The sequence below is a fragment of the Trichosurus vulpecula genome, chromosome 4 (genome assembly GCF_011100635.1).
Source record: "Trichosurus vulpecula isolate mTriVul1 chromosome 4, mTriVul1.pri, whole genome shotgun sequence".
In the NCBI taxonomy this organism is placed as follows: Eukaryota; Metazoa; Chordata; class Mammalia; order Diprotodontia; family Phalangeridae; genus Trichosurus; species Trichosurus vulpecula.
Window position 1 is genome coordinate 214,406,896 of NC_050576.1, and position 12,576 is coordinate 214,419,471.

Below are 12,576 nucleotides of genomic sequence, written 5' to 3' on the forward strand. Positions count from 1 at the left end.
TCAATAACTTTATGTAATATACTTTTTTCAAATTTCGGGCCCCCAAATTAATGTGCATCTTATACATGGGGAAATATGGTAAATGTTTACTATGTGCCAGGCACTGTGCTAAGTGTTGGAGATACAAAGAAAAACAAAAGTCTGTTCTCAAAGAGCTGACATTCTAATGGAGGAGACAACATGGAAATAAATATGTACAGATAAAATATCTACAGGTTAAAGTGGAAGCAATTTCAGACAGAAGACTCTAGCACTGAGAGGGACCTGGAAAAGCCTCTTAGAGAAGGTAGGATTTGAACTGAGGTTTGAAGGAAGCTGAGGAAGCCAGAAGGCAGGAACAGGAGGGAGAACATTCCAGGTGTGGGAGACAACCAGAGAAAAGGCACTGAATTGGGAGATGGAGTGTCTTGTGAGAGGAACAGCAAGAAACCTAATGTCACTATATCATAGAGTCCATACAGGGGAGTAAAGTAGAAGAAGCTTGGAAAGGTAGGAAAGTGTGAAAGGTTTTAAATGCCAAATAGAGCATTTATATGAGATGCTAGAAGTAATAGGGAGTTACTGGAATTTTTGCCAGGAATTTATCTCAAATATCAGGGAGAGATATGGTAAGACCTATCCTTTAATCCACCTTTTGACAGAGGGATGATGGACCTGATATTTAGAATGAGACATATTTTTTGGACATGGCTGATGTAAGAATTTGTTTTGCTGTATATTGTTAAAAGGCTCTGTTCTTCTTTTTTCAGTTGGGGAAGGGAGATGGGAAGAAGAGAAAACAAATGCTTATTAATTGAAAAATGATTTAATTAGGGGAAGCTAGGTTTGCAGTGGATAGAGCACTGGAGTCAGGAAGACCTGAGTTCAAATCCAGCCTCAGACACTTAGTAGCTGTGTGATCCTGGGCAAGTCACTTAACCCCAAGTGCCTTGAAAAAGAAATTTTAATTAAAAAAAGAAACTGTTTAGAATTTTTTAAATCATTATTTTCAGGGAGTCTGTTGATTCTTAAATTTTCTCCTTGACCTGTTTTCCAGGCTAGTTGTTTTTGATGTCAGATAGCTTATATTTTTTTTTTACTCTTTTGATTTTCTTTGGGTAAAGTTTACTATTTTATCTTCTAAGCTACTTAATCTTCTTCCACTTTTTTCTTTCGGACTTTTTTTTTCATTTTTAAGCTCCTGTTTCATTTCTTCTAGCTATTCATATATTCCCTGTGAAAGATCCATTTTTTCCTTTGAGTATTTAATCCAGAGCAGATCCAGAGTTACTCTCTTTTTTGGGAGGGGGTAGGGGGAATCTCTAGGTTTCTAATAAGTTTGAAACTGATCACTGACTGCTTTAGTTTAGTCATCTCTCCACCTTTAGTTCATAAATTTGTGTCAAGGAAATACTCTACTGCCTTGCTGCACATTTGGGTCAGTGGTTTACCGCACTTTCCTTGCCTTGGGTCACCTGCATTCTTGCACTGACCTCCTCCTCCTAGGGTGAGCTCCCTCTGGATCTTCGAAAGGAGGTTCAAAGGGCAGGATCGTCAGGACTCCCTCTGGTATTTCAGGATAGAGTGCTAGGGACCTCAGAGCCCTAGGCTGATCTAGTTCAAGCTGGCCACTGTTATTTTGCTACTTAGGGACTTCCAAGCACCCCAGGGACTTTCTCCAGGAAGACTTCTGCTCTTCCTTCCTCCCAGCAGAAAGCCCTCCAAGGCTATAAGTATCTCTGACTCTTCTCTGTCGGGGTTAGAAGACAACTGTCTCATTAGCCTGGGCGGGAGTTCGCTGGCAGCCAATAGGCTGCTGGCTGACTTTTTGTGCAGTTTGGGCAAAGTTCACTTGCTATAGTTCCTTATTGCATTACTTTATCTTCCACAAATTTCTGTTTTTCCTGGAGTATGGTGGGGAGCTGGGCTCGAAGCCATTTTAGGCATGTCAAGGTGTTTTCCAGCGACTTTCTTCACAATGTGATTTTTATCCGTTTTCCTTTCATGAATTTTCCTTTTCTGCCCCTTTCAGTAACCAACCATATGAAAGGGACACAGCATCATTTTTCGGGGGCGATACGCGGCATTTGAGCTGACTTTTGTAAGAGGCAGCGGAGAGGAGGGAAAGCGCTGCAGGCATGTGAGACAACCTGTGCAAAGCTGCAGGGAGGGAAGATGCGAGTGTCCAGCAAGAAGGCCAATTTAGACAGACCAGAGGGTGTGTAAAGGGGAGTGATGTATGCTAGGGCTGGGCAAAACACATGGACACACAATTATTATATGAAATTATACCTGGTACAGGTATTCGCAAGGGTGGAGGTCACGACAACTTTACCTCCGGGGCCAGCTCACAGCAACGCGAGACCGGAAACAGGAGAGTTAAGCTAAAAATGCTCTCCAGGCCACGCCCCGACCACAGCTCCTCCTTCGCTCCCTTTTTTAGCCAATCATAACCTCTTGACCGGCCCCACCCCCGGCCGCACTAATATGGCCGAAGCTATTCGAGTAGTACACCTCCCCTCCTGGAAAGAGACTTCTGATTGGATAAACTATCTTTTTTCTCCTCCCTCCCTCCCCAGATTGGACCCCGGACGCATCCTTGGACCTCAGTATCCGCTGGGGTCCAAGAGGAATAATAGTCGAGATGGAGCGAAGCTTCGCCGGCCGCCGGGCTCTAGTCACCGGAGCGGGCAAAGGTGGGGCCGGGGCCAGGGCTGGAGATGGGGCTGGGGTAGGGGTCTGGGGCAGTGGGAACCGAGCGGTCAAAACAGTCGAAACCCGGACCCATCCCTAAGCCTCTCGGGACGTTGCAGGCATCGGGAGGGACACTGCCAAGGCGCTGTTTGCCAGGGGAGCCCAAGTGGTAGCAGTGAGCCGGACCCAGGAGGATCTGGCCAGCCTGGCCCAGGAGGTAACTGGGGCTCTCGCAGCCCAGCAGTCCCTTCCAGCCCTCGCCCGGCCCCGCCCACTAGAACCTTGCCCCCAGCCATCTAGGCGTGTGAGTCCAGAGAAGCCGGGCTGCTGGACGCCAGCTGACACACGGGTCAGCCTCTTCAGCCTCGGCCCTCCGGTCTGGCCTTCCCCACCAAAAACAGCAGCAAAAGCCAGGGATTCAGAGGTAACAGAGTTGGACATATGTGCAGAAGATCTAGTCTCACATTCGAGCTCTGCTCCTTACTGCCTGTGTGCCCACTGGTATTTTTACACTTTTCGGACCGTCAGTTAACTTATCTATAAAATAGAGATAATGCTGACGCACAGTAACAACAGCCGGCATTTCTACTGTGCGTTTGAAGGTTTGCAAAGCCCTTTACACACATCTTTTGATCCTCATAACAGCACTGGGAGGTAGCGTATTGTCCCCCTTCCCCCCACCTTTTTTTTTTAAGCTTCTCTGTGGTTTCATTCGTAAAGAGAATTCCTGATGAGGAAATTCCTTCTACCAGAAAGACTGCTGTGGTACTTATGGCCCTAAAGAGTTGCCCAGGGGGATCAAGCAGTAAAATAGCTTGTTCTCAGTTACCCAGCCAGTAGGGCTCTGCAGCTGGGACCAAAACCCAGGACTCCCTGACGCTGGCTGGCTCCCCTCTAAGCTCTGATGCTTCTTAGGTACTATAATCACCCTCATTTTACATATGAGGACACAAGCTTAAAGGAGTTGAATGACTTGCTCAGAATTAGTAAATGTCAGAGGTGGGATTCAAACCCAGGTCCTCCCCGACTCCAGCACCAACTCTCTCTTAAGGTGTCTGTTCTACAATAAATGGCATATGCAAAGTGATTTTAAGCTTTGAACGTAGGCTAATATAGTTCTTTCTCCTTCGATCTTTCTTCCACTCTACTGAGTTGGTGCTCCAGGTGTTGGGGTCATACTGTGAGAATCACCACCCACTCTTAGCCCCTACTCCTATTCTCCTACACATTCATGTCCACTCCATCTGATGACTTCCCAGGTCACACTTGGGCACAACCTCGGGGCTACAGAACCGTGGACAGTTTCCAGAGGCTGAAGCCGCTGCTGCTTCCTGCTCCCCAGCAAAGTAGTTGAAGTAATCTGGGGGCACAGAGTAGTAGCCATTGTGGTGACATGGGCAGAGGTAGTTGAAAGTGTAAGAGGGGCAGCTAGGTGTCAAAGTGGATAGAGCACCGGCCCTGGAGTCAGGAAGACCTGAGTTCAAATGTGGCCTCAGGCACTAGCTGTGTGACCCTGGGCACATCACATAACCTCTGTTTGCCTCAGTTTTTCATTTATAAAATGGGAATAGTGATACCCGGGGGGGCAGCTAGGTGGCGCCATGGTGCTTAGAGTCCTGGGTCTGGAGTCAGGAAGACTCATTTTCCTGAGTTCAAATGTGACCTCAGACACTTACTAGCTGTGTGACCCTGGGCAAGTCACTCAACCCCAATCGTCGCCTCCCCCCCCAAAAAAAACATATGGGGTGAGCAGGGCAAAGAGCCTTCAGTTTCCTTGAGAAGTCCAGTTCTGGTTCACTATTTAGAACTGAGAGATTCTTTTCTGAGGGGCCTTGAAGTGCCCAGAGACCATTGCCAAGGGCTATAGGACTTGCTGGAGATGCCAGGAGCACCTCCTCCTTTCACTGCCATCTTAAGGTATTTCCACTCCATCCTTTTAACCATTAGTGGATTAGTGGGTTCCCATTTATTATCATCTGACCATCTCATGTTCCCACTGTCATTCCCCAATTTTGTTCCTCCTTCCTGAACTCCTGGCTGGGATCAGGAACTCTCCACTGTGGGACGCTTTTCTCCCATTGTTGCCTAATAGCCCTTTCCAATCCCTTGAAGTGCCCAGGAATAGAGACTTTATGTGTGGATCTGGGAGACTGGGAGGCCACAGAGCGGGCTCTGAGCACCATCGGCCCTGTTGACCTGTTGGTGAACAACGCAGGTGTAGCCTTGCTACAGCCTTTCCTGGAAGTCACTAAGGAAGCTTGTGATAGGTAAGCCCTAGGAGTAAAAAGAAAAAAAAAAAGCAGGGCCCCAGGATAGTGGGGAAAACCAACCCAGGTAAAAGGCAGGCCCCAGGAATCCTGCCTGGAATTTTTCCTCTTTTGGGGGAATGAGAATCCACCTTATCTGCTCAGCTGAAGAAAGGAGTGGGTTGGGCCCTGGGTGGGGAGCTATTTTTTTTCCTTTTAGCTATAACTGTCTGGTATCTACCCTCAGATCTTTTGATGTGAATTATCGGTCAGTGGTCCAAGTATCCCAGGTGAGCTGTGACCTGAAGTTTGGGAATTACAACAAGGTGGAAATTATAGCATGATTGAAGTCCATTATTCAAACCCCCTCTTCCCTCATTCTTCTGTTTCGTTCCCCTGATTTCTAGATTGTCTCCCGGGGGTTGATAGCACGGGGAGCCCCAGGAGCTATTGTCAATGTCTCCAGCCAGGCCTCCCAACGTGCCTTAAAGGACCATGCCATCTACTGTGAGTCCCCACCACACTAGCCCTCCCTCAGTGTCCTTTTTCCAGTCACTCATTTCAACAATTGGAACCATTAGGTCCCGGTTTCTTGTCTTAATTTAGAATAGAAGAGCTGGAAGGAACCTGAGAAATCATGTAATTCAACCAGTTCACTTTACAGGTGAAAAAACTGAGACCCAGAGAAGTCTCCATAGGGAATTGGTGAAAGGGAGGACTGGAGACCAAGTTTTCTGATGCTTAGACCAGGGCTTACTCTTCCTGTTACCCCAGGCTGCTTCCAACTCTTGGGTCTCCAACTATCTTGGTTAATCAACAAGCATTTATTAAGTGCCTACTATGTGCCAGTCCCTGTGCTAAACACTGGGGGTACAAAGAAAGGCAAAAATACAGCTCCTGACCTTAGGGGGCTTGTCCTTTTAATTTGCCAGCCACCCCTCTTAATTCTTCTAAATAATTGACTTGACTCTTTTACTCTCTCACTCTCCACCCTATTGCCCTTCACCAGGCTCCACAAAAGGTGCCATGGATATGCTAACCAAGGTGATGGCTCTGGAGCTGGGACCCCACAAGGTAAGATCTGAGACAGCTAAATCTATTCGTTGTAAGCCCCAAAAGGGGCTTCCCCAGCAAGAAATAAAAGTCCTGACCTCCTTTGCCCTGGTCAGCCCACAACTGGAATAGTCTCTTCAGTTCTGGGTGCCACATTTTAGGAAGCACATTGATACGTTAGGGTTTGGAGGAGAGGCTGCATAGAAACAGGGGATGTTTAGGTGCCTCAGTGGCAATGGGCGCCAGGCCTGGAGTCAGGAAGACCTGATTTCAAATACAGCCTCAGACACTTATTAGCTGTATGACCCTGTGCAAGTCACTTAACCCTATTTGCCTCAGTTTCCTCATCTGTAAAATGGGCTGGAGAAAGAAGTGGCAAACCATTCCAGTGTCTTAGCCAAGAAAACCCCAAAATGGGGTCACAGAGTCAGATAAGTCTGAAAAGACTGAACTACAAAAACAAACCTTTAGAGTAAGCTCAGGGAATAGAGCACTGGCCCTGGAGTCAGGAGGATCTGAGTTCAAATGTGGCCTCAGACACTTACTAGTTGTTTGACCCTAGACAAGTCACTTAACCCCAATTGCTTAAGAATAAACTCCCCCCCCCACAAAAAACCAAGAAGCCTATAGAAGAAAATACTGAGGGTGATGGTTTGTTATAGCTGTGTTCCTTAATTGAGTGGCTGTTTTTTGGAAGAGGCATTAGATTTGTTTGCTATGGTCCCAGTGCATGGCACATACCTACTGACTCATTGACCAGAGGGCAGAATCAAAAATAATGGGTGAAAGTTACAAAGAAGCAAATGTGTGCCTGCTATCAGCAAAACAAAACAAAACAACCCAAGAAACCTTCTGAACAATTAGAACTATCCCAAAGGGGAACAAGGCTGCGTCAGGAGGAAATGAGGGGCTTCAGCAAAAGGGGGATAACCACTTGTCAGGTACATTGTAGAGAGGACTCTTGCTCCACCCTGGGTTGGCCAAGATTCCCTCTGAGGTCCCTTTCAGCTCAGATCCTGAGATTCCCAGGCTTGCCCCAGGTGTGGCCATGCCCCTGAAGGGTCAACCTGAACCCTTCTAAACCAGATCCGGGTGAACACAGTAAATCCTACGGTGGTGATGACTGCCATGGGCAGGACCAACTGGAGTGACGCCCAGAAAGCAGAGCCCATGCTAAGCCGAATCCCACTGGGAAAATTTGCAGGTGAGTTGAGGATGAGCAGTGGGCCCTCAAGGCCAAATACCATCCACTCCCTCCCTTCTCTCCCTTATCTTTTGGTGCCTTCCAAGAGGCCTAGGACAGAAGCTTAGTCCCGTGCACTATGAAGATAGTGGCAGGGGCAAGTGGGAGTTGGGGCCCTACCATCGAGTCATACCTGTCTCCCAGCCTCTACATATCACCCTGTTCCCCTTGCAGAGGTGCAGGATGTGGTGAACAGCATCCTTTTTCTGCTGAGTGACCAGAGTGCCATGACCACTGGCTCGGCTCTGCTGGTGGATGGAGGGTATCTGGTGGGTTAGGAGACCTGCCTCCTGAGCCTGGGGGAGGCATCTGCTTTCTGTGCCCTATTAAATGTGTGTCATCTGATCCTTGAATGCTGATTCTTTGGCTTGAGGAGGGAGGGGGAAGAGGTTGATGGCGATGCTGCAGAGGGTAGAGGTGGAGGAGAAGCATTGGAACACCAATGCCCAACCCCTGGGGGAGTTTGGTCTGGTCCGGACTCTCCCCAGTCACCCTACAAACCAAGCTAGATCTTTGGGCTCAGGACAAGCTGGGTCAGAACCACTTTGGGGCTTTTGAGGGAAAACTGTCTTGAGGCTGGCAGTAGTATAGGCAGGACTCGTGTGGATACTACCTGGGTTACAAAGTAACCCTCAAGGGAAACTAACTTAGGGAGGTTAGTAGAGGGTCAGCTCTACAAGAAAGGCAAGGCCTGTGTTCATGGAGAATGTTTATTGTATAAAATAAGGGATGATTGCCAGGATGAATAGAACCCACAGTCACATACTTCCCTCCCTTCCCTCCTCCCACCCTCCTGAACCCGGGAAGCCCATCCTAGGGCTGCCCTGGTCATGCCCCTGCTCCCTCCTGTGCTGGCTGGAGGCCTGGGCTCCTGGGTACAGAGCAGAGTGGGAGGCTGTGCTTCCCAGGCCTGGGTAGGAGGGAGCAGGGGCTTCCTTTCTCCCTTACCAGCCCTCCCTCCAGCCCCTCTGGGACAGCATGCCCTGTTCCTTGTGCTGTTCTTCCCTCCCCAGAGCCCAAGCCTCCCCTCCCCACCCCCCTCCCTCTACCTTCCCACTCCCTACACCCATGTCACATCAGACTGAAGGGAAACCAAACATTGCAACAATGACACCACACTTGGAGGTTAGGGATGCTGTCCCAACCCCTCGGCCTTGGGCTTTCCCAGAGAGGAGGCTCTGGGCAGGGTTTAGAACACGGTACACTTCTTTCCAGGTTTCTTGATGGGAGGGGGACACAGCACTGCCCGAATAGCTTCATCAAACACTGTCTTGAGCCCCCGCTGAGTCAACGCTGAGCATTCCAGGTATTTGACAGAGCCTGGGGGCAAGTGTAAAGGGTCTCAGGGTGAAAATGAGGGTGGCAGCATCCCTACCTTATTATGTGGCTGACTTTTCTCTTACTGTCCCCTGCTACTGCCCACTGCCCCCACTCACCAATCTCTCGGGCCATGGCCAGACCCTGGGGGTAAGTGATGGGGGCCAGCTTCTTGTCCCGAAGCCGTTCAATGGTGTCCTTGTCATCTCGAAGGTCTAGCTTGGTGCCCACCAGGATTATTGGCGTGTTGGGGCAGTGATGTCGTACCTCAGGGTACCACTATGGGAAGAAGTACAAGACGCTAAGGGGTTGTCCCTTCTTTGTGGCCCCTGTTCTCTAGCCGTGGGTCTCTCCCCTTCCCTGGGCCTTATGCTTCTGGAAAAGCAAGAAAAGGGCCTAGTGTTCCTAGCACGGCATTCCTTCCTGCCCTTGCCCACATAGTACCTTGGCACGGACATTCTCGAAGGAGGCTGGGCTCACCAGGGAGAAACATATCAGGAAGACATCCTGTGTAGGAAAGGGTGGTCAGTGGCCTGCTGGTGAAAGAAATCCTCCCCACCCTCTATTTCACCCACCTTGCCCCACTGTTAAGATCCCAATCCTGACCCCCAAATCTGGATATTAAAATCCCAATTCTCCCCAGCGCCCCAAACCCCTGAGTACTGGCTCCACCCAGCTTGGGAGGGAGAAGTAGGGAACTGCAGGGATTACATACAGTCTGGGGATAAGAGAGGGGTCGAAGCCGGTCATAGTCTTCCTGCCCAGCTGTATCCCACAGCCCCAGGTTCACTGGCTTTCCATCTACCATCACATTGGCTGAGTAATTGTCGAAACTGGAGGGACAAGTGATGGAAGTCAGAGCTGAGGGATTTGAATTCTGGATCTCCACCCAGAGTTCTGTATAGGGATCTTCAAAAGTCTTAGCTTCCCACCATCGCCCTGCACCCTCCCCCCCCAACCCTTCAGAATCAGGAACATTGCAATCAGGAACATTGTGTCTCGGGGAATGTAGACTGTAGCAAACTTCTATCTCCAGGGTCCTCCCATCTCTTGCACAGGCAGGGGCCAAACTCACACATATATCCCTTTTCTGTACCCCCCTTGGGTCTCCCTTCTAGCTGGGTGTCTTTAAGTGCCCTGTTCCAAGACCAGAAGATCCCCCAGGTCCCAGATGCTCACACGGTAGGGATGTACTCTCCAGGGAAGGCATTGGTGGTGTAGCTGATTAGCAGGCATGTCTTCCCCACGGCTCTTTAGGGAGAAATGGTATAAACCTGAGGTTGATTCCTAAAGTCTTTTCCCATACCTTTCCCCAGTGAACCCACCCACTTGATGTAGGCTCTACCCTCTCTTTTGGGGATGTTGTACCCCAAGGTCTGGAATGAAGAGGCAGAAGTCTAGATTAAAGGTTGAAACTGTGGGGTCTCCCATGGTTCCACATGCCTCCCCAGGTCCAGTTTTTCAGGAGACCCAAGAGGTGGGAAGGAATAGAGAAATGGAAGTTGTTGGGGTGGGTTAAGGTAGGAAGGGAGTGGTGATGGGTGTTCTAATAACTTAAGTGAACTTAGAAAGTCTCCAAGGAGGATGAAAAAGGGAAAAGGAGAGGGGCACCTAACGCAGTGCCGGGCTTATTCTAATGAGCCGGGCTCACTTTGCAACCTCAGGTCTCAGGTTGAGAGGGTAGCTAGGAGGAAATAAGTGACAGCCGGATTCTCTTCAAAGTCCAAGACAGTGGGACTCAATCCCACCCATTCAAAAGGCAGAATTGGCAGGGGATGAACTAGTTATTCCTCCACTTGTTCTCTGCCTCCTGGGTCACTAGGCCAATACTGATGCTCAAAACTAGAAACAGAAGGGAAAGGGCTGATCCACCCAGGGAGGAGATTCATACTCAATTCAATATTCTGGGCAAGGGGCTGGGAATACAAAGGCAAAAATCAAACAGCCGGTGTCCTCAAAGAGTCCACTGAAATGAAAATGCGGGTGGGAGGCCTGGAGATGGGTAGGAGAAAGGGAAATGAAGAATTTCAGAGTTGGAAGGGACCTCAAGGGGTCCTCCAGTCCATTCCCACCTGATGTAAGAATACTCTCCATAGCATCCGTCCCTGACCCATAGTGATGCAGGGGTACCTTCCCAAGGCTAGCACTCCATTTCTCCAGCCCCTCAGCTTATTGCCCTCGTTTTCTGGGACCTGAGTTCCTTTCCCCCGCCCCCTCGTTCCTGACCAGATGCTGACCGAGGGGCCGGTCAAGGCTCTGACCAGCCCGAGACAACGCTGCCAGGGCGTGGCACGCGTGTGCCCTCAGATGGGGGGCGGCGGGGAAAGGGTGGTGGGCAGACACACCGCCCAGCCCGGACTTCTCCCCCCGAGCAGGTGTCAGCCCCGTTACCTGGCCTTCTGGGTTCTCGGCATCCAGAGAATGTGCATTTTCATCCCCACCCCCGCCCCGACCCTGCCCCCACCCCACCCTGAGATGCAGACCCACCCTTAGCATCCTCGCACCGGCCCCAGCTCCTGCCTCTCCGGCCAGGGTGGCGCCCCAGACCCCGCCCACTGGTCCCCCAGTGCCGGACCCCGCCCCCCCCCGGCACCCCCAGAGCCAGATCCGCCCCCCGCGTCCCCAGAGTCGGCTCCCCCGCCCGCCCGGGGCTCACCCGTCGCCGACCACCACGCATTTGATCGCCTGCATGTGCCCGGGGCCAGGAACCGGCTGCGCGGGAGCCGGGGTCTGCGAGCCGAACCGCAGGGAAATGCCCCAGCGCCGCAGCCACGGCGGGGACCGGAGTCTAGGGGGCCGAGCCGAGCGAGCGAGCGGCTGGGGCCGGAGACAGCCGAGCGCCGCCGAGCGCCGCGGCCGGAGACAGCCGAAGACCCGAGGCCGGCGAGCGGGCGGGGGCCGCCAAGGTGGGAGGTGGAACCCCAGACCTTTCCCCGCCCACTCGGGCGGAGGTGACTCCGTGGCCCAGGGCCACTGGGGCGGCAGCGGCTTAGCTCCTCCCAGACCGGCTCCCTAAGACCTCTGGGATGGATAACTCAGTCCTGCCCGGTTTGGCGGCGATGCGGAGATGGCTCATCCCACACCCACAGCGGATGCCCGGTGGCAGGGGCCGCGGGAGGACACGCCCGTAGGCTAGGAAGGAGGCAGTGAAGTGACTGCTGCCGAGGGCAGAGATCTGGCCAGGGCAGGCCACCCACCTCTTCCCCTCCCAGTTGCTAGGGATTTCTCTCCAGCAATTTGTCCTGCATTCTAATTATCTGTGCACAGAATGTATTCTGCCGGTAGACCCTAAGTCCCTCGAGGGGAGCATTTTGGTTTTGTCTTTGTAACCCCAGTACCTAGCTCTGTGCCTTGGCCATTGTGTTTGCGGAATTTAATTTGAAGCACTTGGAGAGTGGGACAGAGCCCCATAGTAAAGGGGAGTGGAAAAGTTGGATCTACAGGTCCTGTAAAAGCAGTCGCACCCCACAGTCCACCTAGTCAGGGTCAGGCTCTGCTTGCTTCAACATTATGATGCTCTCGGTGCTTGCTTCTTGGGCTTCAGCCAGGCTGAAGGAAAGGAGAACCTCCAACCCCCTTTGTTTGGTCCTATCTACACCAAAGCAGTAGCTGGGACGACGTACCTTGGAGAGAAACCCTCTGGAGCTCCAAGCAGGGGCCAGATGGAGGATCAGTACCTTTTACATAGCAGGCACTAAAACATCAACTCATTAATCTGATTTTGATAGAGTAGCATAAACCTTGGTGATGGTGCAGTGATGGTTACTTTTGGGAAGCTCGAAACTCCCTGGAGAAAATACCTTTTACAGGGAAGTGGATTTTGGCACCCATATACAAATGGTTTCTGACCAAGCCTTTGTTATACAGGAAAGGGAATTCCAAGGCGCCTTTCCTCGAAGCTGCCAGAGGTTGCCACATGCCACCACTGCAAAAGGGCAGAATTAGAGGTAAAGATTTACTAAGGAAGAGGTCACTCTTTAAGGCAGCGCGGGACAATAGGAGTAGGGTCCTAGGGGGATGCACAGGCACTGGAGGCCCGAGGTG

At 51.1% G+C, this 12,576-nt stretch overlaps 2 protein-coding genes across 3 annotated transcripts; one reads left to right on the forward strand and one right to left on the reverse strand.

The window, feature by feature from the left end:
- The first annotated feature begins 2,558 nt into the window (after positions 1-2,558).
- Positions 2,559-7,560, forward strand: DCXR (dicarbonyl and L-xylulose reductase). The gene is made up of 8 exons (XM_036758124.1): positions 2,559-2,675; positions 2,793-2,890; positions 4,786-4,940; positions 5,167-5,209; positions 5,327-5,426; positions 5,929-5,993; positions 7,059-7,176; positions 7,390-7,560. The coding sequence occupies exons 1-8, from the start codon at positions 2,624-2,626 to the stop codon at positions 7,491-7,493; spliced, it is 735 nt and encodes a 244-aa protein (XP_036614019.1). The 5' UTR covers positions 2,559-2,623; the 3' UTR covers positions 7,494-7,560.
- Positions 7,561-7,911: 351 nt separating this feature from the next.
- Positions 7,912-11,394, reverse strand: RAC3 (Rac family small GTPase 3). Of its 2 annotated transcripts, none has more exons than XM_036754722.1 (6): positions 11,189-11,394; positions 9,712-9,783; positions 9,248-9,365; positions 8,977-9,039; positions 8,652-8,811; positions 7,912-8,535 (listed from the first exon to the last, which is right to left on the reverse strand). In XM_036754722.1, exons 1-6 carry the CDS (start codon positions 11,221-11,223, stop codon positions 8,405-8,407), a joined length of 579 nt encoding a protein of 192 aa, XP_036610617.1. In that variant the 5' UTR covers positions 11,224-11,394; the 3' UTR covers positions 7,912-8,404. The 2 variants fall into 2 exon arrangements, with proteins under 2 accessions (XP_036610617.1, XP_036610618.1); XM_036754723.1 differs by having other exon boundaries at positions 8,475-8,535; positions 8,648-8,811; positions 11,189-11,305.
- Between the last annotated feature and the right edge of the window lie 1,182 nt (positions 11,395-12,576).